This window comes from Aquila chrysaetos, chromosome 3 (assembly GCF_900496995.4).
Source record: "Aquila chrysaetos chrysaetos chromosome 3, bAquChr1.4, whole genome shotgun sequence".
NCBI classification, from domain to species: Eukaryota; Metazoa; Chordata; class Aves; order Accipitriformes; family Accipitridae; genus Aquila; species Aquila chrysaetos.
In genome coordinates this window covers 74,292,247-74,316,575 of record NC_044006.1, presented here as the reverse complement: position 1 = coordinate 74,316,575, position 24,329 = coordinate 74,292,247, and the positions used below count along the sequence as shown (strand labels likewise).

General features: G+C 41.2%; 1 protein-coding gene across 3 annotated transcripts in view; it reads left to right on the top strand.

Annotated features, from left to right (window-relative positions):
- CRHR2 (corticotropin releasing hormone receptor 2) overlaps positions 1 to 24,329 on the top strand; it is a 163,017-nt gene that overhangs the window by 46,457 nt on the left and 92,231 nt on the right. For 2 of the 3 annotated variants that reach the window (XM_030010263.2, XM_030010264.2), the window contains exon 3: positions 2,062 to 2,181. In XM_030010263.2, the coding sequence (XP_029866123.1) occupies positions 2,062 to 2,181 (120 nt within the window). Of the gene's footprint in view, positions 1 to 1,472; positions 1,920 to 2,061; positions 2,182 to 24,329 lie in introns of those variants that run through there. The other variant, XM_030010262.2, reaches the window with a different exon arrangement.

The following is a 24,329-nucleotide window of genomic DNA, read 5'->3' as shown; positions in this document are numbered from 1 at the left end:
GAATATCATGCTGCCTAGAGAGTTAGGACACTTGTTATCTTTGTGGGGTTTTACATATTTAAAACAAAAATACTCATCCCAAACTCATGATGGCACTCCTCCCTTCTCCCCCCATTGCAATCTGAAAAAGTTAAAAAATCTCCAGATTTCCAGATGGCAATATAGTGTCCTGGCTAGTTCTCTCATCAGCACATGTTGTTAATTTATTTGCCATTCTAACCCAGTGATTTTTTCTTTTTCCTTTCTTTGGATAACAAAACTCTTTTGGTCCTTGAAGAGTAAAAAATAAAGCCCTTCAATCTTACACATAAATAAAGGGAAAGTCCAGGCCATTGCAGGGTGGGAGGTAGATGTTATAGGAAGTCCTATACCACTGCTTTGAACTCAGTGTAAGCACCATGTCCAGTCTAAAGCCATGAACACAGACTGTAAACAGGAGTTCATTTCTGGATCACTGTCTTTCTGTCAAAGCTTCTTTATTGTCCTTGCCTTCTGTTTCTGCATTAATCTCATATCTTGATGCAGAAAGTCAGAAAGGCTGGTTAGGTCTAAGCTGCTCTCCAGCATGTCCCAGAGTGCAGAACTTCACCCAGTTCCCATTGTACTGAGCTTTGATTTCCCAGAAGATGACCAACCATCTGAGCAGCTCCCTCCAAACTTCTTCTCATCCTTCCCCTTCCCCAGACCCTTCTCATCATGTTCCATAATGACCTCAGTTTGTCAAGCCTTTTGTTCTTCCCTCTCTCCCCACATCATGGTTTCCTTGCTTAGAGGCTCTTCCCTTTGCTTCCTGCATCAGTGTGGGTGCTCTTCCTTTCTGAAATGCTTGCTCCCTCCTACCACTGGAAAATGAGAGTAGCCTTTCTTTTCTTCCTCGTCTCCTGAATGATCCTCCATTCCAAAGCTCTCCTCTGCTCTCCGTGCCTTGCCCTACTCTACTGTCCACCCCATCCCATCTGCACGAGTGGCTAAAAGATGTGTTGCCTCTGTGCCTTGCTTCTCCCAGGCTGGGTTCCCAACCCTTCTCTCACTCTTCCCACTCTGCCTCTCCTGTGGGTCATTACTTCAGATTCCTTTGTTCTGATGCCTCCCTTCTATCAGACCATCTCCCTCATCCCAGCTTTTATTACTTTTCTTTCTCAAGGCCTGCTCAGGGTCCAGTACTGCAGCTACTGGACTGGGTCCCTTCTTCCCCCTCCCTGTCCAAGCATCTCTGCTTATCCTCAGTTCCACACAGTAAAGGCAGGAATTGCTTTGCTTCACAAAAAGCAAGAGGAGTTTTTCATCTGGTGGCTTTTCCTTTTCTCCCTGGCTCTAATTTGCAGTGAGTATTTTTGCAAAAGTGCTCATCCCCGAAGCCAACAATAAAACTCTGTGTGTGTGCGTGTGTGTCCGCGCGCGCATGTGTGTGTGTGAGAGAGAGAGAGAATGAGAAGAGGGAGGGAGAGAAAGCAATACAACAGTCTGGCAATGTGAGGCGGCATTGGAGAGCTGCTAGACCAGGGAAGCTGGCTAAGAGACGCAAACCCCTTACTCTGGGCTCAGCGTGATCCCATTGGTTCCTGAGCTGCTGTTTTAAAGCAAAGAAGAGCCTGGAGGATTGAACTGCACAGCCAGACGCAGACTCTCAGCCAAGTTGTCAGCACGCTGGGAGGAAGAGAGGCTCGCAGACACAAGATTGCAGGGTGTCCGCAGCTTGATGTTCATTTGTTTCCAGAAAGGAAGAAAAGAGAGGGGAGAAAAAAAAAAAACAGAAAAGGGGGAAGGAGCCCGATCCAGTCCAGCAGTCCCGGGGCGAATAATGGATGTGACCATATCTCAGTTCATCTTAGAAGAATTTGATGTCAACTGCAGCCTCCTGGATCGTTTACAAGAGACTTTTTTAGAGAGTTCCTCTATCCCTTTCCTGGGCTTTGATGGTAGGAAACGTTACCTAGCGCAGGGCTCGGAAAAGCTTTCTAAGTGTTAGGATTCAGTTTGCTTTGTGATGCAAAGTGTGTCACTTTTGTATTTTCTCAACTGCTTCTTTTTCCCTTTCTGTCTCCTTTTTTAATGCAAAAGGTCCGTACTGCAATGCCACCACTGATCAGATTGGGACCTGCTGGCCCAGAACCTCTGCGGGGGAACTAGTAGAGAGACCCTGCCCAGAGTTCTTCAATGGGATCAAATACAACACCACGAGTAAGTACAAACTCCTTTCTTTCTCCCACAGATCTGGTGTTGAGAAGGCGCCCGGGGAGATCCAAAATATATTTTCCATTTAAAAAAAAAAAGAAAAAAGTGTTTGCCTGGGAATCAACATTTCCTCCACATTCCAGCCTGTATATTCAAAATTCCTGCCTGGAATGATGCAGATTTCTCAAAAGCACAGACTTTTGCACACCAATTCTTCTTTACTTAAGCGTGTTTAAGTAGATCTAGGCAAAAATATCCTCTGCAGTCTAAGGAGAGTATACTGTGCTTTGTATGCTTGTTCATGTGTAGATATGTATAGCTGAATGTTTTTTGTAGCAGTGCTTCAGCCATTTGGATAATTAAATATCCTTTGGCTTTTGAAGTACTTAGTCTTAACGCCTGAGAACTGTATTTTGAAAGGAGTCTCCCTTTGAGAGGCTGTTTGTGCGAACAAGGGGACAAACTGGGCTGGAAGTTGTATCTAACAAACAGAAGACTGAGGTCTGGAATCTGTTTAGCAACTTCATCAGCAGTTGGCTTATGAGGCTGGAGTGGCTGCATCATTACTGCAAGGGAGACAGTAGAGGATATTATAAGGCAAATAATATTCAAAGCAAGGGAGCATGGGGGCTCCTTAGAAATCTCTTGGAACTGATGCTTTATTCTTAGAGGTAAACAATCATGATGACTCACTACAAATTTATTATTCAGGCTGTTCGACCCAGGCACTCATTTCCTTTTCCTTATCTGTCAATACTGTTTGGACCTTTCATTAAGAGTTTTTAACATATTAGTTCCAGGTATGTGTACCCACTTGTTTGTCACTCAGTTTTTCAGACTACTCAGTGTGCTTTTGACTGTGGGGACATTTCATTCCGTGTTTCACTCTGAACTGTTGCTCAGGTGTTAGTAGTCTAATTTTCAAGTAGTGTTAATTTTGTGGAGCTAGCATTCTTATTAAGTCCCATAAAAGAATGACCCTGTCATCTTAGACCTTGTTTTTTAGCTTGTTGAAAGTGAATTTATTCTTTCCCCAGCTCTAGGTGTCAAGGGTCAGATAACTAGACAAAAGGTCAGTGTATTTGCTATGCAAAACAAAACCCTCTTCCAGATTTGTTCTTAGGGACCAGCTTCTGTCATCCTTGACTTTGAGCAGAGTAAGGAAGTTACCTCAGAGAACTGCAAGATCATCCTCAAACCCTATATTCTCTGACCTGTGCTCTTTGCAATAAAATAGGTGGGAACATGCAAAGGGCTGGGTTATGCTGTCTTTGATTATAGCAGGTAGTCCACTACCTTTACAGTCTTGGCTGAGATCAGAAGAAAATTGCTGAGAATTAAGGACAGCTCAGATAAGAGCAAGTGTATCAGAATAGACCCTAAAAGAGCAGCCATATAAAAGGTACCTCAAAGAAGTATGGCCTTTTTTTTTTCCATTTCCTTTTTTTGGTGCGGGATGTCAGTATTTCCACTGCCTTATTTTTGTTTCTCCAAAAGGAAAGTGAGAAGGAAAAAAAAAAAAAAAAAAAAGAAATGCATTAGCGATGATTCCTTATTTATATCATAAACACAGTGGAGAGAATTTAAATGCTTTTGCTGTGCATGGAAGGAAAAAAATCTTGAATACCTCATTTTATTTTGATAAACTCTGTTAATGCTTTTAGTAGTTCATCAATGACCTGATTTAAAGTTCTTCCCTGATCTCTCCTCAATGGTGGCTAATGCTTGTATTACAGTGCTAATAAATTTTCTTAAATTCATTGCTCTTAAAACAATGGCATGTTAATTAAATTAAAGACTGATGAAAATATATTATTGAAATACTGAAGAATTATTTTGTCGTAGTCTGGGGAAGTGGCCATTTTTCTCCTTTCAACATAAAATGTGAGTAGTCACATTGAGACAATGTATATCTGCAAGACGGATTGGTAGTGCATACTGGTGCCCAGATGTGGTAGCATACGTAGCTTGCAATAGAGAACTAAAGTACACTGAAGCCACTGTAAGCGGCTTTCAGTTGATTCTGTACTCTTCCATGTAGCTCCTCCAAGTTGTGGCGCAGAAAAGGAAAGGAAGGACTATACCGAGATTCGAGTCAATTTGTAAAATCAGTAGCTTTTTGGGCAATAGTAGGTGGTGATTAAGGCTTGGGAAAGTGGTAGGACAGCAGGTTAAGATTCAAATACAGAGGTGCAACCTCTTTTGTGATTTGAAAGATGTGGCAATTAGTACATGCAGAACATGTCCAAATTTTGGGAAGGCCAAATACTGACGTGGTCTGACTACTTTTACTTGCATGGTTTCACCAAGTTAGTTTGTGGGCTGACTAGAGGGCCATTTGTAATGAGACTCAATGTGCTTAAAACCTAGACTGTGAACCTTGTGCAGATAATAAAATAAGCACAGGATACTGATAAAAAATGGGAAATGGTTCTTGCAAATTTCAGAGGTGAATAATCCAGCTGCAAAGTGAAGGTTTGATCAGGAGATGGCTTGGATCAACGAAAGATTTCTGCCTAGGATCTGTAGTGTAGTTTTGTCCTGTTTCGTTTTGCATTTTGGTGAGGCAAAGGGAGAAATGATGGTGTGTAATATTCTACTGAACTGTACTGAAATCAGACAAGTTTAGAAAAAGCACTGTGCAATGCCTTTCTTCTGCTAAGGGCTTATCCAGTTCTAGGTTGTAACTCAGCCATTTATTATACTGTCATTCATCCTGTGTTTGCGAGCTGCCATCTTTTAGGAACTATAGTGTATCTTTACTTTGGTTCTCTACGGCTGTGACTATATTACTCATTCTAATGCATATAAAATTTTTGGATCAATTTCAGTGATTTTTTTTTTGTTGTTTTAGAAATAAAGATTTCAAAGATTCCAAGTTCCTACCACTTTCATAAAAGTAGCTCATCAGCTGGAGGGAATGAACCCAGTAGCATTCCCCATAAATGAAAGCTTTTGCATTGTAGACACTAGAAAATCTAGACTTGGAAGTACCCAAACTATATGAAAAACTTATACCAGGCTCAGTCAAGCACAAGACGCTGATCCATGACAAACCAGGCAGCCCAGGTTCTGGTACTCATGGGGCTATTTCTGTGCCTTCTTGTAGTCTCTATGCACGTAGTGTATGGAATTCAAGACAAAATGTGACAAGTAGTTCGCATCACCACAGATCAGCTCATCAAAGGCTTTGGATGGACCTACCCTGGCTTGGTACCCATCTTGTCAACTGTCATGCTTTGATTGTCGCTCTAATGCAGAACCCCCGTGCTTGGATGGGGAATGCTATCAAACCCCGCAATATGCCAGCAAAGTTTAATGAAAGAATATTTGAGTCAAAAAACTTAAGAACAAGAATTGGTATGTAAAAAATCCCCTCCTTTTTGCCACTACAGAATAAACTGTTTGCGTAAAATATTTCTATTCTAACTGCAAAAAATTCCCGTGGTGATTTTGTGCCTGTGTCTGTGTATCTGTATGTCTCCTGGGAACTGCTGAGTGACTCAGATAAGCTTCAGCTGGATTCGTAAAACAAAGTCTGTCAGTCTGTGAGTATTTTTCATCTCTGACACTTTGTTGTTTTGGTGATTTTTTTTCTCTCTCTTTATTTGAGAAGTAAAGTTGTGCTGACAAATCAAGACCTGGTTACCCTGCAGTATGATTTGTGAATATAGGCAAAATATTCTTTGACCAAGGATCTGAAAATGATGCCATCCACTTACAACTTTGCAATTTTGCAGCAAAGCTTATGTATTATTCTCAAAGAAAAAAAAAAAAGGAAAAATGTATGTATTGGTGCAGTGCGTGGCTGTGCACTTGTCTCTGCTCAGGTTCTATATTTAGCTAAAGATGACAATATCATTGCTGCCCTCTAGATGTGTTTATGCTTTGGCAGTGTGAAGCTTTTATTCTTGTTTTAGGAAACAGATTAGTTCACTTATTAGGATATTCTGAAGCTTGCTTAATTCAGCAAATGGGCAGTAATGAAACTCTTTTTGCTGCTCGCAAAAAAGTGGTGGTACATGCAAGTACTTACAGCATGTTACAGGCTAAAGTTTGTCTACTTTAACTCTTTCCTTTCCCTACAAATTGCCCTGTGCAATGGGGAAATCCAAGATCAGGTGTTCATCTGATGGACGATAAGTGTTGACTCCTGTAGCCTTAGCTCTCTGATTTGAGTTTGTCTACAACAGCCAGTGCAGCAGAGGGATATCCTATGGTGAGACTTGTCTGTCAGGGGCTGCTCAGCTTGGTTTGTGCTGGTTGCAGGCAGGAGGTGGAAGCATTGGAAGGTCTCCATCTTGCAGATTAAGACACGCAAATCTACATATTTCCAGGTAGGTATCAACAGCTAATTTAAGCTGTAGTACAAGTTAGTGGAGCTCTGATTGATACAGGGGATGAAGCCTAGAGAGTTACTCAGCTCAACCTAAACGTACAGATCAGTTCAGTAGCCCATGCAAAAGTGCTAGTGCCATTTGATATGTCCAGGCATATTTTGCCTGGTGTCTAGTTCCTGTTTCAGAGGGCCCAGGCCTTGTGCAGGTTTGTGTTAATCTTCCGGGCCACATAGGTGTTGCAGATACTCTAAGGCAAATGATACGATGCCTGTGTTTAAGCAGCTGAATTAATTCTTGGGTATCTGTTGAGCTGAACTGAATCCACACCTGGAGATTGAGGTCAGACTGCTTTTGTGATCAACAGGAAAAAAGGTATCTATAGCTCCAACTCCCTCTCTGCAAATCTTACACAACCTGCGCCCCCCACCCCCAAGTATAGGAAAGCTCTTTGACTGAGACAGATAGCCACTTCAGATGAGTGTTTTGGGTACTGCAAAAAGCATCCTCATCTTCTCCAGGGACTATGCTGCAGAAAACAGGCACATAAACACTGCTAACCTTGCATTGATGGGGATTTGGTGCCTCCTTGCCTACTTCTTGTTCTGAGGGTGTGTACACCATCTTTTCCTTGATGACCGTGTAACCAGCTGCCTTGTCGAGAATGATTTGGAGAGGGTTGGTGACTTAGCAACGGGGCTGTTGTTCATATGGATGGACATGGGAGAAAGAGCCACTGGCAAAAGTATCACGGTTGTACCTATTCATATGGTTTACTCCACTCTGAAAGAAAAATCCCTGCAGTTCTTTATTGTCTCATCTTGAACATGGGCAAATAATCTTTTGTATGCTGAGGGAAGGGTGAAGAAGTGAATTAATAGCTCTTCTGTTTTGCATCCCCCCTCTTTTGAAAGGGGTTAAAGAGATTATTTAAGTTTTAAAAGAGCAAAAGAGCTAGTTTTCATAGGTCGAACAGCCATTCTTTTATCAAGATCTAACCTCTGCTGGTTTTCCTTCTCATTAATTATTGTTCAAAGTTCTTCTGAAGTGATGACTTCAGCTTGCATATAAAACCTGAGCCTTGCTTGGAAACCGTTGGTCACAAAGTCTTGTTCATACAATATGGGTAATACTTGTCCTGATAATTACAGAAATGTGCACTTTTATGAGTGGCTAGCTTAGAGGCTCTATTAACATTTTCACTTGTGTTTTTATCTCGTGTATTTTAGTGTCTTGAGCACTTCTGTTGATCCCATTCACATGACTTACTTTCTCCTCAGAGGTTATTCTGGCTTGATTTCTAAAGGGCGCATTTTTGAAAGCTAAGTCCCTTTGTAAAAGACAGAGACCCTTTATGCTCTAGTGGCTTTTCATCTTTACTGGAGAGAGAGAGATAAAAAGCCCATCAACACAGCCTTGTCAGCATGAGTGGTGATTCCTAGATGTACAGCTGGATGCAGCGAGGAGATGCAGCTGAGGTGTGGGCTGGGGAAAAGGACAAGGTGAGAGGAAGCATCCCTGTCTGAGAGGCAGCAGATGCTAAGAAATTCTGGTGCACTGCCATTTGGATTCAAGGGCTCTTTATATATTTAAAACACATTTCTGAAAGAAGAGCTTCAAGATCAAATACATGACTTTCTCTTTTTATTAGGCAATGCATGCGTGTTTTCAGACTCAGAAAAGTACTATGAAGCCCTAGAACTAATCCCACCTCATCCCTCTTCTGAAACCTTGTTAGATGTCCAGAAGGCTTTTATTCCACTGGATTGTTTAATGACAGAAGGACAGTTGGGGTAAGAAGAGAAGTTTTGTAGCCAATTTTAATTATGGACTCACTGCAAAAAATCTGTTAAAAAAAAAAGAGTCTTCTTGCAGAAGCCATGTTTTAGCCATCCTGGGGTGACCAACAAAATATTTGTCAGCTAGAGAGTCAAGAGTACATGAAAGTTAAAGAAAGGAGACAGATGAGAAACCAAACAAGTAAGGCAGAGGAAAAACAAGGCTGGAATTGGAATTCTGGGAGAGGGAATAAAACATAATGTTTAAGCTTATAAAGCTTCTCTCTGAGAAGACCAAATCTGCAGTTGATTAGGTCAGCTGGACTCCAACAGCATTGTATCCAGATTAAGATTTCAACCATCTTTGTTCATTTTCTTTTGCTAGTTTAGGTTGAATTCTTCCACAGATACAGCAGTGGGAGGTTCTTTTTATTTCAGTGCATGCACAGATGGGAGAGGCTTTACTTTTTTTCCTCAACTTTTTATTTCTTTTTTCTTTTTATTGTAAAGCATAATTTGTGGTAAGAGATCACTCTGATTTTGCAGTTTGGAAGAAGAGTGTTGAAAGAAATATTTAAAAGGAGGAATGAAAATAACCCATCTTTCTTTCTCCCACTACTATCATCCTGTGAAGTGTGATTTCTTCATTGAGCACAGAATAGAAGTTAATTGCATGTATTAAAACAAGACGATTGTTAATGTTACTTCGGTCATGTTCAGGGACCTTTTCTCCAGCTAATTAAACACTAATTAGTATTTTTGTTCTTCACTAGTAAGTTATGAGGTGGCTTTGCTATGATCCTATTGTGTCTGACTGGGATTCTCCTAAGTTTAGGCTTGACTTTTGAGGCAGACTTCACACATTTCCCAGAGCCAGGAATTGCTGCTGCTGTTCTGCACCAAGCCCATCTGATCCTCTGCCGAAGTCAATCAATCAGACCTGAGAGCAGTAGCAGGAGACCCAGTCCCTTGCTTTGCCCTTCAGGGAGGGCAAACCTGAACTTGTGGCAGAGGGCTCATCACCCAGGATTGCTGGAAAAAGTGGCTTGTCGCAGCAAGAGAGCAATGACGGGTCTCTGAGAGGGCTCTGAACCTTGTGGGCTTCAGCAAACACAGGGTTGCCCGCATTATTTTTGGAGGCTTCTGTGACCCTTTCTCTAAGGAAGCTGCCCCATCCACCTCTCTGTCACTTGCATGAGATAGTGAGCTGTTGTCTAAGCTGAGAGCAACTACCAGCTGGCAAACAGATGGACTGAGGTTCAGTCTCTTCCCACAAGTTAGGAATTAGACGATACTTGCAAAATCATGTGCTTCTGGGGCCAGGGAAGGACTGGAAGAGGGTATGGCTCAGGAACATATGGGGAAGAGAAAGAATTAAATATATTACAAAAAGGGAGACAAAGCAGGAAATCCTCATCTCACAATATCAAAATGAAAGGAAAAAATCCCACCCAGCTACATCTAGTGTGGGGACTTTCTTGTGGATGTGGGATTTCTTGTTTTATTCTGCTTTATGACCCATTTTCCGTCCAGCCAAGCTGTGGGAGGTCTGAAACCCTGCTGGGGAAAGTGGAATGAGGCTGTTCTCTCCAGTCGCTGAACACCTGAGACTATCTGCGATTCACTGGGTTTCAGCCTCTGTGTTTATTGTCGCAAAACCTTAGGGAGAGTGTCACTGAAGGAATGGTCACCTGTAATTCCTCCTCTCAGCCACAGGGTGTCACTTAAAGTGCAAGTAAAGTGTCCACAGGCATCTGCACCGAGTCACATGGGGGTGGAAATGATGGATGAGGTAAAAGAAAACTGGTGTGAATAGTGGTCCTGGACTTTGTCCTGCTCTAATTACCGACAGTGCTGCCTCTGCAGCTTCCCCATCCTGCTGGGTGGTAAAAGAGACTGTTGTGGTTTAACCCCAGCCGGCAACTGAGCACCACGCAACCGCTTGCTCACTCCCTCCTGGTGGGATGGGAGAGAGAATGAGAAGGGTAAAAGTGAGAAAACTCGTGGGCTGAGGTAAAGACAGTTTAATAGGTAAAGCAAGAGCCTCACACACAAGCAAAGCAAACCAAGGAATTAATTTACCACTTCCCATCGGCAGGCAGGTGTTCAGCCATCTCCAGGACAGCAGGGCTCCATCACGCCTAACACTGACTTGGGAAGACAAACGCCATCACTCCCAGCGTCTCCCCCTTCCTACTCCTTCCCCCAGCTTTATATGCTGAGCATGACAACATATGGTCTGGAATATCCCTCTGGTCAGTTGGGGTCAGCTGTCCCGGCTGTGTCCCCTCCCAACTCCTTGTGCCCCCCCAGCCTGCTCACTGGTGGGTGGGGGCAGAAGCAGAAAAGGCCTTGACTCTGTGTAAACACTGCTCAGCAATAAAGAAAACATCCCTATGTTATCAACACTGTTTCCAGCACAAATCCAAACCATAGCCCCGTACTAGCTACTATGAAGAAAGTTAACTCTATCCCAGTCAAAACCAGCACAGAGACTTACCAAAGTGAAGTAGGGACAAAGACACAGGGGAGGAGAAGGTGGAGGGTGTTCCACAAGGAAGCCTATTGTCCCTGCCTTTGCAGAGCGCTTGCTTGGGAGCAGGTCAATGGCTCAAGGTAGGTGGTTGGTGGTGGTTTCACTAGGGCTGCTCTGAAAGGCTAACGGAAGGGAAGTGCTAAGTTTTGTTCCGAAGCAGGTGTGTGTTATGTTAGAAGATGTGGAAGCTATAGAAAGCATAATGTAGCCATTCAGGGGTGAAGCAACTCTATCAAAGAAGCTTAAGTAGTCAACAAGAACCTTCATTTGGATGATACAGGGATTCCTCCTTGCTGTACACACCATGTTCGTTGCTGTACTGCTTCCTATTGCATCAACATGATCTCTCATGCCTGAGTGCTGTCCCCTGGCAGAGACTGTTAAATTCTCCCTGTGGACCCTCAGGTACTTGACAGATGCTCTAGGTGCTCCCACTTAACAAGAATAACAAATAGGTAGATTAACAGTGGGACAGCTGTGACTGCTGAACTTGCCTGTTGCACATGGGAAGGGTGTTCTGCAGATCAGTAAGTCCATTGACCAGTTTTAGATTCTTTGTATTTTCCTCTGTGTTCTTCAGTGACATGGAAGTATCTTTGTTGTTTATGTAATGGTGAATCTTTGCAACTTCTGTGGCTCGGAAGACTAGCACTTTAAGCCGTGTCCTGGTCTGAGTAAAGTTCTCAGACTCTGAAAGTCATGCAACACTTTGCTCACAGTCTGCTGTCCTGTGAAAGGGAAACTCTTAATTAGTTTTGGACCCCAACATTGCTTATGACTTGACATCCAGATTAGAATAGCCATTCTTAGTAGCTTGAGAAGGTGATGAGAAATATGGTTTCCCATGGAAATTGGAGGAGAATGCATTTTTAGTATATATTTTCCTTTTTCAGTGCAGTTTCATTCCCCTCAGATGTTATTCATGGAGTTTGTAATTGGTAGCTCTTGGGACAAATTCATAAAATCAGTAAAACTCAGATTGCTTTATACTGACTTCTTTGTCTGCAGTGCTGGAAATAACAGAGGGCCAGATGCTGCTCTGTATGAGACTTGTGCAATGAGAAGCAATACATTGAAGCAAATGATAGGAAGAGAAACTCAGTATTTAAAAAAAAAGCAGAAAACCCCTCCAGATCTCATGAAGAGTTTTCCCTGGGAAAACGGAAAAGAAAGAGCCGTTCCCAATGCAGTTGGATTGTCCAAAACCCCTCGTGGTTAGAAAGCACTGACCATACAGTGACATAAGAATTAATGCAGTTCCTTATCCTCCTGAGTCAGCCAGGGAGCAAAGAGAGATTTGGAAAACAGAAAATGTGTTATGGAAATGAGGCAAACAAAGAAAATAGGAAATTATTTTGCTAGTGCATCATCACTATTTTAACTAAACTTAGATGTGAACTCCTAGTGATTCTTTTTCTCACTGCTAAGAATTTGAATTTAACTTAATTATTGCTGAATTGTTCCAGTAATACCTGAAACATCAGCATTTGTGTGTTTCAGGGTACATGATGAGCAGTCATGACTACTTGCAGAATCTCCAGGCTTGCCACATTGATTGCAGCTTTGATTTTCAACTAGAGCAGCTAATGCAGAGTTCGGAAGCACAGAGTATTTTCAAGGATACTAGTTTCTGTGTTGATCTTAATACACTTGACCAACCAAATGCTCTGAGCTCTGCTTGGAAACCAGTGGGGACATTAGGTGTTTAGTTGCTGGAAATGGATTTCTAGGTATCATAAACTGGGGACACCCTATTCCTTTCCAAGACAATAGAGTAAAAGGCAGGGGATAGTGGGGGTGATGAGAAGCAGGGGCACTTCAGAGAGACCTCCCAGTGTTAGGCTTCCATAGAGAAAGCATCTAGCAGGTTGCTGCCTGGTAGGAGTTTCTTCTGTCCCAGGAGCTATGAGGGGAGAGAGAGAGAGATGCTCTGACTTGGGAAGCCCTTTTCTTCAAGGGCTTATGTTCCTGTTCTGAGAGCTCCTTGCCTCAGGATGTGGATGGTGACATCTTTGGTGGGAAGTTGCAGGGATTTGCACAGTTGTGCACCTGTCCTCTGAGTGGCGTGGGACTGTGTGGGAGCCAGGTAACTCTGCTACCGGCTCACAAAACCTCTGTAGAGTGAACTCCTTTCATTCTTCCTTACCAGCTCTTTGTACTAATGAAAGCCACGATCCCATAGATCCGCTTTTGGTTCGTTTTGGCCATCTAATCTGATCTGAATTTCCCACTTCACATAAACCTCATATATAAACTCAACCACTTGCCCCATTACTGTGCCAATAGTTAACAAATGTCTCCCTTTCATTAGGCCTCTCTAAAAATGAACATTTCCACCTGTCAGCTGGCAGCACTGTGCCAAAGCTGACTGTGACTAAGGAAGCCTTCTTTGCAGCACTAAAATAAGAAGGCTTTCAGTTTGCTTTGTTTGAGAAGTGAGGGAACAAAGTTCTATTTGGATCTGCTTTCTGTTTCAAAGCCTAAGTCTCAAAAAGGACAGGGATGAATCCAAATGCAGCTATGGCGGTGCATTGCATTGCCCAGTCCCAGGGAGAGAGGCTGTAACAGTATGAATACGGAGTTTTGCTGCTGTTCTTATTCTTTCTTGGGGAAGAGCTAAAAGGTCACCACAAAGGTCTTATCTTGTAATGAAGTCATCCTTATCCATCTACAAACCCATTCTCAGCCTGGCCTTGTCTTTTTCATCCTAATCTGTTCTTAACCCCTTCATCTGTCCTGTATTCATTGCACGTTTCTCATGTAAAATAAATGCCAGCAACAATAATATTAGTAGTTTTATTCTTACATAAGCACTTTGTTTTATTCCTTCAGTGAACACTGAGGGCAATAGAAGGGTCTCTGAGCTGAACCGGAGATGTGAGTGTGTCAGAAAAGCACAGGCATCATAGCGGTGTGTTTAAGTTTATAATGGCATGGGAGTATGTAAAATGCTCTCCTGTAACTAGAAATATGATAAATAATAGTTGGATTTTTCAGCACATGAGTATAAAGTATTTCCTAAAGATTCCTATTTTACTGATTCCCTGTTAGATCTCAGCTGGCAGATCCGTGACTGAGTTACTGTGATTACACTAGCACACAGACAAGCAGAGGTGTAACACCTAACCACACTTGTTCCAATTACAGAGCCTCAAGAGAATTTGTGTTGTTATTTTTTCATCACTTCTTCAGCTGGTTAGATAACTGCATGCCTCCTGTCTGCCTTCAATGCGTTACCTCTTCTAGGCTCTCTATCAAAACCCCAGTGCTGATTTCTCATTCCCTGCAATAACCTGACTAGGCACAGAAAGTACCATGAATGGGGTAGACACATGAATGAGTCACTGATGCTCTGGGACCATATGGAAATCGACTGTGTGTTCACTCAGCTTCTGGTAAACCTGAGCTAAAATTCACCTTCTGAAATCTCAGGGAAAGAAATTGATTTCACTGTGGTAAGTCAGTTATGTGTCCAAGTCCGTAGGCTCAGGAGTAGCTTTGAAAACTTTACTCTGATTTTACCAATACCTTCTGGAAACAAAGTGTTTCTACTGATCTTGAGCACTGAGCTGAAGAAGTCCTGGCTTTGCTCGGTGAAAATAAACATGGTGTGGCAACATGATATATTGCAAGTTGGACTAGATGAACTCTACTGCTCCTTCTAACCAGCATTTCTATGGTTTTATGGTAGCCCTACAGATTTCAAATGGATCCTTCAGTCATCTCTATCATCAGTCTTTTGTTCTTCATGAACACCTGTGACATGGCACTTAGTGGTGGTGGTGGTGGTTTTTAGTTTCTAGGACACTTGAGCTATAAGCAGAATATGAAGAATTGGTATTACATGATGTGCAACAGAGTAAGGATAGTCTCAGTCTCTTGTTTTGATTCCATATACCTATTGATGTGTAATGTGCAATTTGTCTCCACCATTTTACCTGTTTTACTTCATCCTTTGCTTGCTTTTAGGGGAATCAAGTGAGAATCACAGGGCACTGACCTTTGTACAGTTGCCATGTTACTTTAATGAAAATCAGCTGGAAAAGGCAGGGCTAATTGCTTTGATTTAATCCTGAAATGTCGATGACTCATTGATACCTCATCAGAAAAGCTATCTGCTCAAGGTAGAAGGACTGGATAAAAATAGCTTCCTTGAGATGAATTTAAGCAGTTTAAGTGCTAGAAGTTTCAAATGTCTAGGCCCTGAGCGTTACATACTGCTTGCTGGAAACTCAAATTCTGACTTTGGTATCTGCATCCTCTTCTACCTCGGGGTAAGAGAAATAAACCTGCTGCTCAACTCGCAGAAGAGAGCACCAGTGACTTGCTTCAGATGTCCCTCTGACAAGCCTGGAGATGCATCCAAGCAGTGAGCTTAATGCCTGATGCAGAAGCCCTGCCACACCTGAAAGATGGCACTTTCTGAGACCATCTGGGAAATGTGTAGAACAGTTCTCAGAATTAAAAGATTTTTTCATCTCACTGGGACTGCCTGGCTTCCATTGCTAATTTATTTCTCTTCTGCAATCACAAAGGTTGCCGGAAGAGTGGAAGTATGAGGGGAAAAAGGATAGAGGAAGAGCAGAGCATCAACCAAGCAGAGTGAGAATGAAAAGGGAGGTTACTGGTTGAGGTGAAAGTGAGCAGAGAGACAGAGACCTTGTGCCTGGAGAAGAACGTAAGTTAAGAGTCGCTGTGGGAATGGGTGAGGGTGGAGTTCCTGCAGAAGACTTTAGTGAACAGGTTAAGTGATTTAAAATGTAGAAATGCCATTGTGCAGGAGCAAGACCTGGCAGTGTAGCATGGCAAGTTGTGCAGAGGTGAGAAGCAGCAACCAGCTCCTAGACAATTAAGGACAAATTGTTGTGAGGTTGCATGGAAAGATGGCATAATAGAATACAGGTGGGGAATTGCGCAGAAATTAGTGCTGTCAACAATGCAGTGCATGAACCCTGACAGAGGGATGGGGCAAACATCAGGAGACATGCAGAAAGCATTTGTGGGGAAGAACTGGAGTGTCATGCAAGCTGGCTGCAAGCTGTGAGGCAATAGGCAAAAATCTGAGCTGCCATCCCAAAGAACAGCGGGTGAGAGAAGGGAATTGTTGGTTAAGTACCAGATATAAAGAATGAGTGATACATGCTGTACTGCATCGAAGGCAGGCAGCATAGAATAACAGACACAATTACCAACAACAGTGGTCTCTGAGCAAATTAAAACTCAACAGAAGAAAATGTTAGAGACAGCGTATCTGTCTTGTAAATGAAAAGGTGATGTGCAGCTTGATTTTTTAGCATGTTTGGCCTCAGCACTTTCTCTCTTTCCATGCTCCTATGGGAAGAGATGTTCATAGACTAGTTTCCTTCATGATCTTTTCTTGCTGTCTCTCCTCTGGCTTTCTTGTTCCCTGAGTCAGTGGGCAGGGATGTGACAGGACTGCAACCTCACATTAGAACTACTTAGGTTCTGACTATGTTGCCTTGAAAGAGCAGCTTTCAGTGTGAATGCAAAGACTTGCCTGACCATGGCTTGCATTGATCCATCTGGGACATCACTAACATGTGGGGTTGTTCTGGTACCCTGCTGCAGTCAAGAGACAGCGTTTGTGGTTGTGCCAGTTTGAAAGGGATAGGACTAGGGTGGTTTCAGGCTGAATGCAGCTTGTAACTATCAAAACAGACAGTAAATCGAGACCTATTTCATACTCTGCAACTGACCATAGGCAAGCTGCTTCTGTCTCCTGTCCTTTGGTCTTGCCCTTTGTAAAGTAACTCCAGTAAATCAGGAACTCTGAAGCCTTTCAATTCTATAAAGACTTCTCTGCTGCTTTTTTGGTTTAGAGTGCAAGAAGTTCTCTGTTAATATGGTACCTCTATTCCTCAGTGTCATTAATTTCTTTGGGGCTGAGAAGGACAGTTTTGAGGACAGAATCTGTGTTTTGCAGTCCTTTATAAGAGTTTTCATACAAAGACTTTCAGACATACAAAGTGCTAAGCAGGCAGTTGGATTTCAGTATCTTAATGTTGTTGTCTCCAGCACTCTCTTTCAGCAATAAAAATCTTCTATTCTCAACCCAAAAACGTGAACTGAATGGAAAGCATCCCTTTATGTGGTCTGGGAAAACAGGTTATTGTAATTAACATCTTCGGAGTTGCAAAAATATCCATGAGCTTGGGTATTTAATCTGTGTAAGTGATAGCTACAGTTACCAATATATTTCTGTGTTTAACCATATGTTTTCACAGCTCACCTGTATCTCTTTATTTTCATGCCTTATTGTCTCGGTGCAGATCTGCTGGTCTGTAGCACCTGCGATTTTTCTGTGTGCCAGAGGAAATGCTTAGTTATCAAAATCATGTTTATTCAGCTATTCAGTGCTCTTCTCTGCAATGCAGAGTTGTTTCCTAGGCTACATTTGCTAGTATAATACATATTCTGTTGTCAGATATCCCAGCCAGTGGATTTTGCCTCATACCTTGATCCGGTGAAGATAAATTATTGAACCCTCCTGCTTTATCGGTGGAGATTGTCTTCATTTTCCATAAGCTGAGTTTAGTTTTTCAAATATTTTTTTCTCAAAATACACTTCAAATACATCATGCAACATTGTAGCACAAAGGAAGAAGAGGAATTCAAACTCTCAGGCAATGATGTGAGAAAGTATGTTGGAAGAAAACAGCCTTTGATCAGGCTCTGCATTGCCTTTTCATGCTAAAACCAAAGTAACGGTATATGGATTCTCTGAAGGCTTATTGCCTGTTTGATATCAGCCCCATGAATGCAGTCGGAAATTGTCTGTCTGTGAGCAGTGCAGGTGTGTGACAGAGGGTCACGAGGGTCTGGGCAGCCCACGAGCGTAAGAAATGAAGTGGTAGTGAAACCAGTAGCTTAACTTTAGGTTAAAGAAAGTGCAGAATCAGGGCTTATACTTAAGTGAGTAAGTAGTAGAAAGAGAAACAGAGCTATTGTCAGGACGAGGGGGGAAAGAAGAAAAGAGTAAAGAAAACTAGGAATGGGGAAGGATTAGTTTTTTACTGTGCATTGTGGGGCTCTGATGCATCAGTGGGTCTGGCATAGCCTCATACAGAAGTTGAGGACTGTCTCTAACTGTTCATCCCACACCCCAGCTCACAGACACTAATCTGTTTACGAGTCAGCTTCTGATTTGCTTCAGTTCACAGCAGGTATTTGCTATAAATCAGTGTCTTTTGAGTGCCTCTAGTTAATGGTCATCTCAGCTTTCTGCGCTCTGGGACAAGACAGACAGCTAGAGCCAGTCAGTTTTACAGTTGCAGTCCTTATCCGTGAATGGATGTCATTAACTTTCCCCTCTGTTCAACCTTCACAGCTATTTCCATTGCCAGCAATGACTGAGATGAGCTAATTACACAGATTATGCAATTTTGCTGTACATAATACATATAATTTTGTAATGAAGGAGTAGTGCTATGTAGGAACAGTTCATATAAACCTGCCTTTGACTACAACGATCTGGCAGGAAGCTTTGCAAGAGAAACTTTGCATAAAAGAGTTAAATAAGAGTCAGATCACTGATAGGGAAAAAGATCTCAAGACATTTCTGTGTTCTTCTGGAAGTGCTAATATATCCACACAAATGTTTTTTTAATAAGTAGGTTTCAGCCTCAGTATTAGCCATGTCCTGAATGCTTAGATGAATCTCATGAATGCATGCAAATGTAAATGATGCTTTGCAGTTTTAGAATAATTTATTTCATTTTTTTTTAAGATTAGGCAAGAGATTTTTTGTTTGTTTGTTGTGTTATTGTGGTTTGTTGTTGTGGCGTTGTTTATTTGTTGCATTATTGTTTGCTTCTTCCTGTATGGACCAGATTATTGATGATTATTGATAGTAAAAGTTACCTTCATTTTGCTTGCAATGTTGTGGTGCCTAGGGATCAGATCTTTTTTTGGTAGGCTCAGCCATCAGTTTCTGACGCTCTAGCCCAGCTAGGACTAAAAGGCAGAGATGTCAATGCTTGGGTATGCTACTGCAGTCTCACTGCCCAGTTTGGCTTGGTTATGTTCCCATCACTTCTCTGTAAATACTCCCTACAGTCATGATTCTCATATAGCTGTTTCAGTAGTGATCTCTGGCTGTATTTTAAGCCAGGCGTAAATGTTTTAAATTCAACACATGGTCTATAGCTAAATACACGAACTGGTTTTTAGTCTCAGAAAACAATTGGGATTCAGTACACTGACTCAAAGATATTTTTATCTCTTAACAGCTTAGTGAAGCAATATGGAGAAATTCTCTCTTCCTGCAGCACATATCCTTTCCCAAAATAGAGACACCAGACTAAATTGATTTGTTATTTTTACCTGAAATTCTAGGTTGGATGTCTTACTTCAAAGGTTTTCAAAATTGATCTTTCATTGAAACAAACTCACTGATCTGTAGTAATTGTCTTCATTTGCTACAAATATTTTTAAACTTTCCTGGAGTTTCTGGTATCATGTTCTATTTAATGTGGTCCTTAAAATTCCACAGGGCTGTGAATGCTGAGTGTATGTTTCTACCTTCTCTAACTTAGCTCCAAAGATGAGGCTTTTAGTTTTCAGTCAGTCTGGTGCCATCAGCTGATTGTCAAGGGACTGTACCATGATGCCTTCAGGCTTTCCTTCACTAACTGCTCTCCAGTCAACAGATCTTGAGGAACTTTAGTTTCCACTGTTTCAGCAGTATTTGTGAATCCATTTCTCTCACAGTTATCGGAAGGGAAGTTGTCTTTTTACACTGCTGTTTCCACAGGATATTGGAAAGGGCAGGTAGTGAAGCTCTGGCTGTTCAGGATTTTTTTCCCCTTTAACCAAGTAGGACTCTCCCAACGGCACCCTGAATGTCGCTAAAGGAACTAGCACTGACATACAACTGCAGGAACTGCTTACTTCTGTTGATCCAGATGTTTCATCTGGCTATAGAATGAAGTGTTTTGAAAGCTGCAACAGTTAAGGATGTGTTAGTGCTACTATACGGCCCACAAAATCCTTCTACAAATGTATTATGTGTAACTCGGTCTTTAAGTTTTGAGATCAGTTACTTTGTCGGATCATGAACAACAGTATTTCAGGATGGGAAAAATGTGTAAGTGGAAAGCAAGTGGTAAAAAGAAAGTAGGTAGAAGGATTTAAAGGAGGATTTGTAAACTGGCTGTGGTCACATGTAATCAAATAGCATTCTCTGCAGTCTGAAGCATCCTGTGAGTAGTTTTCATAAATGATTTTCAGTACTAAGATAACAGGCACTTGAAGTAATTGGTATATGTGCACTGCATTGTAAATGTATTTAAACAGAGATAATGAGCTATATTCTCTTAGACTGAACTAAATCCTAAGTAATTCTCTGAAGCTAAATGTTCTTCCTATCATATTCTGGATGAAGGATGTACAATCATTTAACAGCTAATTATAGTGATTAACTTAATTTCACAGATGATGACCAGAAGAAACTGTTAGATGATGTATATTGCATCTCCTTCATGTTTCAAAAATAACAAGAACAAATTTTAGTTAACATTGTACTCTTATTAGAAAGTCTGCTAACCTTCTTCTGTTGATTGATCCAAAGATAAATTCTTGTGCAGGGGAAAGGAAAAGACATTTTATCCTAAACACTTCATGTGTAATTACAAAAAAGAATCTTCTATCTATATAAAGATTTAGATTCTATTTTAAGAGGAGAAGAGTTAAAGGGTAGTGCATCAAATGATCTCATTTTACATGATATAATTAAGATCAGGTTATTGAGAAGAAAAAAATTCTTGGTAATGATTTCCTTTAAAGAATCTTTAATGGGAGCTACTCCAGGATGTTGTAACTGCATAAGTGACAGTAAAGTTGTCTTTCACTCACTAACATTTCATTTGGGAAGCGTTATGCAGCAAATCTCTCTTTTTAAGTTACAGCAGGTGAAACGAAGGTTCAGCTGTGAACTCCCTAATCTACATTTTTGTTATGGATAGGTTGAGCCTGGCTGTTATATGAGTGTCAAGAGCACTTATGTAAAAGCCATCCTTCCCTTGGCGTGCTTGCTGTGATCATCGCTTCTTTGGGAATGCAGGTTTGTTCCATGCTGTGTGGGTTTGATGGAGGCTAATGGCAACTCTGTCCTGGAACAACTGTGTTCGTTATCAGCTGTGATCTGTGACTGGTTTTCTTTGTTATGCTATTTGCAGTCTTCTCACTGTCTGGCTTGGAGCCTGCACCCTACCTCCATTTCTTCTTCTTATACTGTGTCTTCATAACCTTAGCTCATAGGAACTTAGGAAAGGTCCTGTTTTCAATTTCACGTGAGTACATTTTACAGCACAATGAAGGCCTTGGTCTCTGAGGCTTCTGCTACTCTAACTGAAGTCAGTGCTGTACAAAACCTCCAGATGCCACTTCAGAAGAAAGAATCTAATTTGGAAGACTCAAAATGTTCTTTTGTAGATATTAATCCATCGCTACTCCTGCTAAAACCACAGAGGGATCAAAGTCCAGATTCAGGAAGTATTAACTTCTCTTCTGTAGCTACGGCTTGCTGCATGGTCACCCTAGGTGACCCTGCCACATCACACCCTTCCTGAAAGAATGTACAATTCCATTTAGATTTTATTACTCTAGAATTCTTCTAGGGTCAATGCTAGAAAACTGTAGCGTTGTACTTGCTGAACCTCAAGATCCAAAGTAAATTCTTGTTTGGACCATATACATAAAGTGGGATTTATCTCACTGAATTTTAGCCATCTCTGAATGATGATTAATCTAAGCCTGTCTTCTGAATTCTATTTCTGGTCAACATAGAAAGATGCATAGACCAAATCACCCTTTGGACATGCCCATCTTCAGTAATAACTCAAGAAGGTTCCACATCTGTACTGCTTCTATGATTAAAAGCAAGTACGTGAGGAAAACCTATTTTACCTTGGCTTGAGGATGGGATAGGCTGCTTGAATGGACTTTGAGAGCCATCATTGCAGTGCAAGCAAAAGAGGGGCCTCGTAGGATTCTTTAGGCGTAGTTTGTGACAGCTAATTAGACCGCCTTGCCAGACTGGCTGAGATGCTGGAACTTAGAACTTAGTACTATGGATCTTTGTACCACATTTTGTTACTTTTAAAAAAAATTTGTTCCTTTTCTTTATTCCTCTCCTTCTATCTTGTCTAGAGATAAGGTCTGACCCACATATGGAATTATATGCCTTCAGGGGTGGCAAATGTTTTACTGAAGAAAAAACTGCAGGTCTTCCAGACGGTCTTTGTCATTTTGCATTACTCTGTGAAAGGGAGATGATAGAGCAGTTGGAGGTAGACTGGGTCTCCCTGTTGCAGTGTTTTAAAATAAAATTCATAGAGTAAAAATGGAAACAAACAGTGTTAGAGTTTAATAGAACACCACTTAGTCTCTTGAGGCACTGGGCCAAAATGAACATTTCCAATGGAAACTGTAAGTGACTGCTTATTTTTCTTACAGAAGAGTCTTCAGGATTTGGATGCTCATTTGTGCAGAAGTTTTATGTTGCACTGCAGATTTTTTTGTGTTCACATGAAATTAAAAGTAGGTCCAAACTGTCAAGTTAACATACTTTTCAACAATATTATGTAGCTTTTCTGTACTCCGAACATAATGTGCACCTGAAGGTTGTATTGCCATAAAACGTAATTCACTGTTCTCTAAAGGCAATCAAAGTTTCACCCTACTTAAAAAAAAAAAGTATCAGTTACCTTTTAATTTGTCTGTCAAAGAAAACAAGCCTAATATCACCTCTTCCACATTTGCTATATAAGCCAGTAGCTCCTTGTTATTTGGCAGATGAAGTCAAAGCTGTGTTGCTTTGAAAAGTGTTATAAATTTAAGACACTTTTTCATGTACTTTGGGTTCTTTGAAGTCCAATGCAGTTTGTCTGCCCATTCATGCCTCTGTTTTTTTTGGGGGGGGGGTGTTTTTGGGGGGTTTTGGTTTTTGTGGTTCGTTTTTTTTGTTTGTTTGTTTTTTTACTTCTACAACACAGTTGTTCATGGCAAACTTGGGATTTAAGATTTTATGATTTGGTACCAAGCAGAACATGAATTAAGCAGTCCTTACTTGAATACCCAATGGTTAAATAGTGCACACTCAATTTGCTTTCGGGGGGTTAATTTTGTGGTTGAAATGGAAATGGCCTTGTGGATAAATCTGCCCCAGTGCAAGAAATGTAATGTATGCATCCTCAATAATGTTCTTCTTTTCATAAGAGAAAATCTATTACCAAAGAAGGTAGTATCTAAATGGGAGAGATTCTAATCTAAATGGGAGAGATTCTCATCTAAGTGGAAGTGAATGATGAGCAGTGAACACTTCTCCAAGGTAAATGAGCACTTTCAAACATATTTTACCTGATCTTTTTCTTATCTTTGTTGAAAGGAAATGGTAAATCTTTTTAAAGACACCTTTTTTCCTTCTATTTTCTAAAAAGTCGTCTTCTTGCATTCTCACCGTAAACAACCAGTCTTAATGCCCATCTTCCATGTAAGCGTGACAGGAAACCTGCAACTATTTAAAGAGCAAGCAAATTCAGCTACTGAGTGATGAGAGCTTTCTATGGCATCCTGCGTTATGGTCCTTTGTGCAGTTATCTGTATTAAACTGTAAATCTGATGTGTGCTGAAGCATCACCAACTCTTTTATTCTCTTTGAAACACCTGGAACATTTTCCTCCACCTCAAGTTCTTGGCTGATGTCCTTGCTGGATGCATCATTTTTTTAGGGATGGTGCTGGGGTAAGAAGACTGTCTTGCTTTCTTCTCACCTCTTTCTTTCCATCTTTTGTTTCCCTGGTGCCTGATTCAGGCTTATATTGTCCTTTGGTAACCACAGTAGGCTCTGCAGACTGATCTGGATTAAAAATAAACAAAAATAAACAAACAAAAAAACAAACCCAAAGCCTACACGTCCCATTTTTGTTGGTTATTTTCAGTCTGGATCCAATTTATGGTGCTTCTTCAGAATCCCTGGAGCCAGTGTTTTCTCCAGGAAGGTGGTACGTAAACCTGTGGCTGATGAAACCAACAAATTTGGGTCTGAAGCCCTCAATTCTAGAATGAAAGAGAAGACCTTCATAGTCAGCTTCAGAAAAAGAAAAAAAAGTGAAATATAGGGAAGGTTTTATTTATCATTAATATAGTCATCTTCCTTTCTTGGTTAGAACAAGTTCCTTCCTAACAATCACAGAAGTGGAAAGGGAGTTTTAGCTTTCTGGGGCAAGGGACTGATGGCTTAGAAACCAGCACAGACAAACCTGGGCTATAATATTCACTTATAGTATACAACCTCCAGTCTCTTGCAGGACTGGAGAAATTAAAGCATAATAATTATAACCAGAAATAAAATTTACAAAGGTGGCCTGAAAGTGAAGAATTAAAGGTATCAACAGTATGACTTTAAAGCAAACTAAATAATGTCCTTCTAGATTGGTACAGAGTGAGAGGAACTTGCTTGGAAATTAATGAATATTGAGGAAA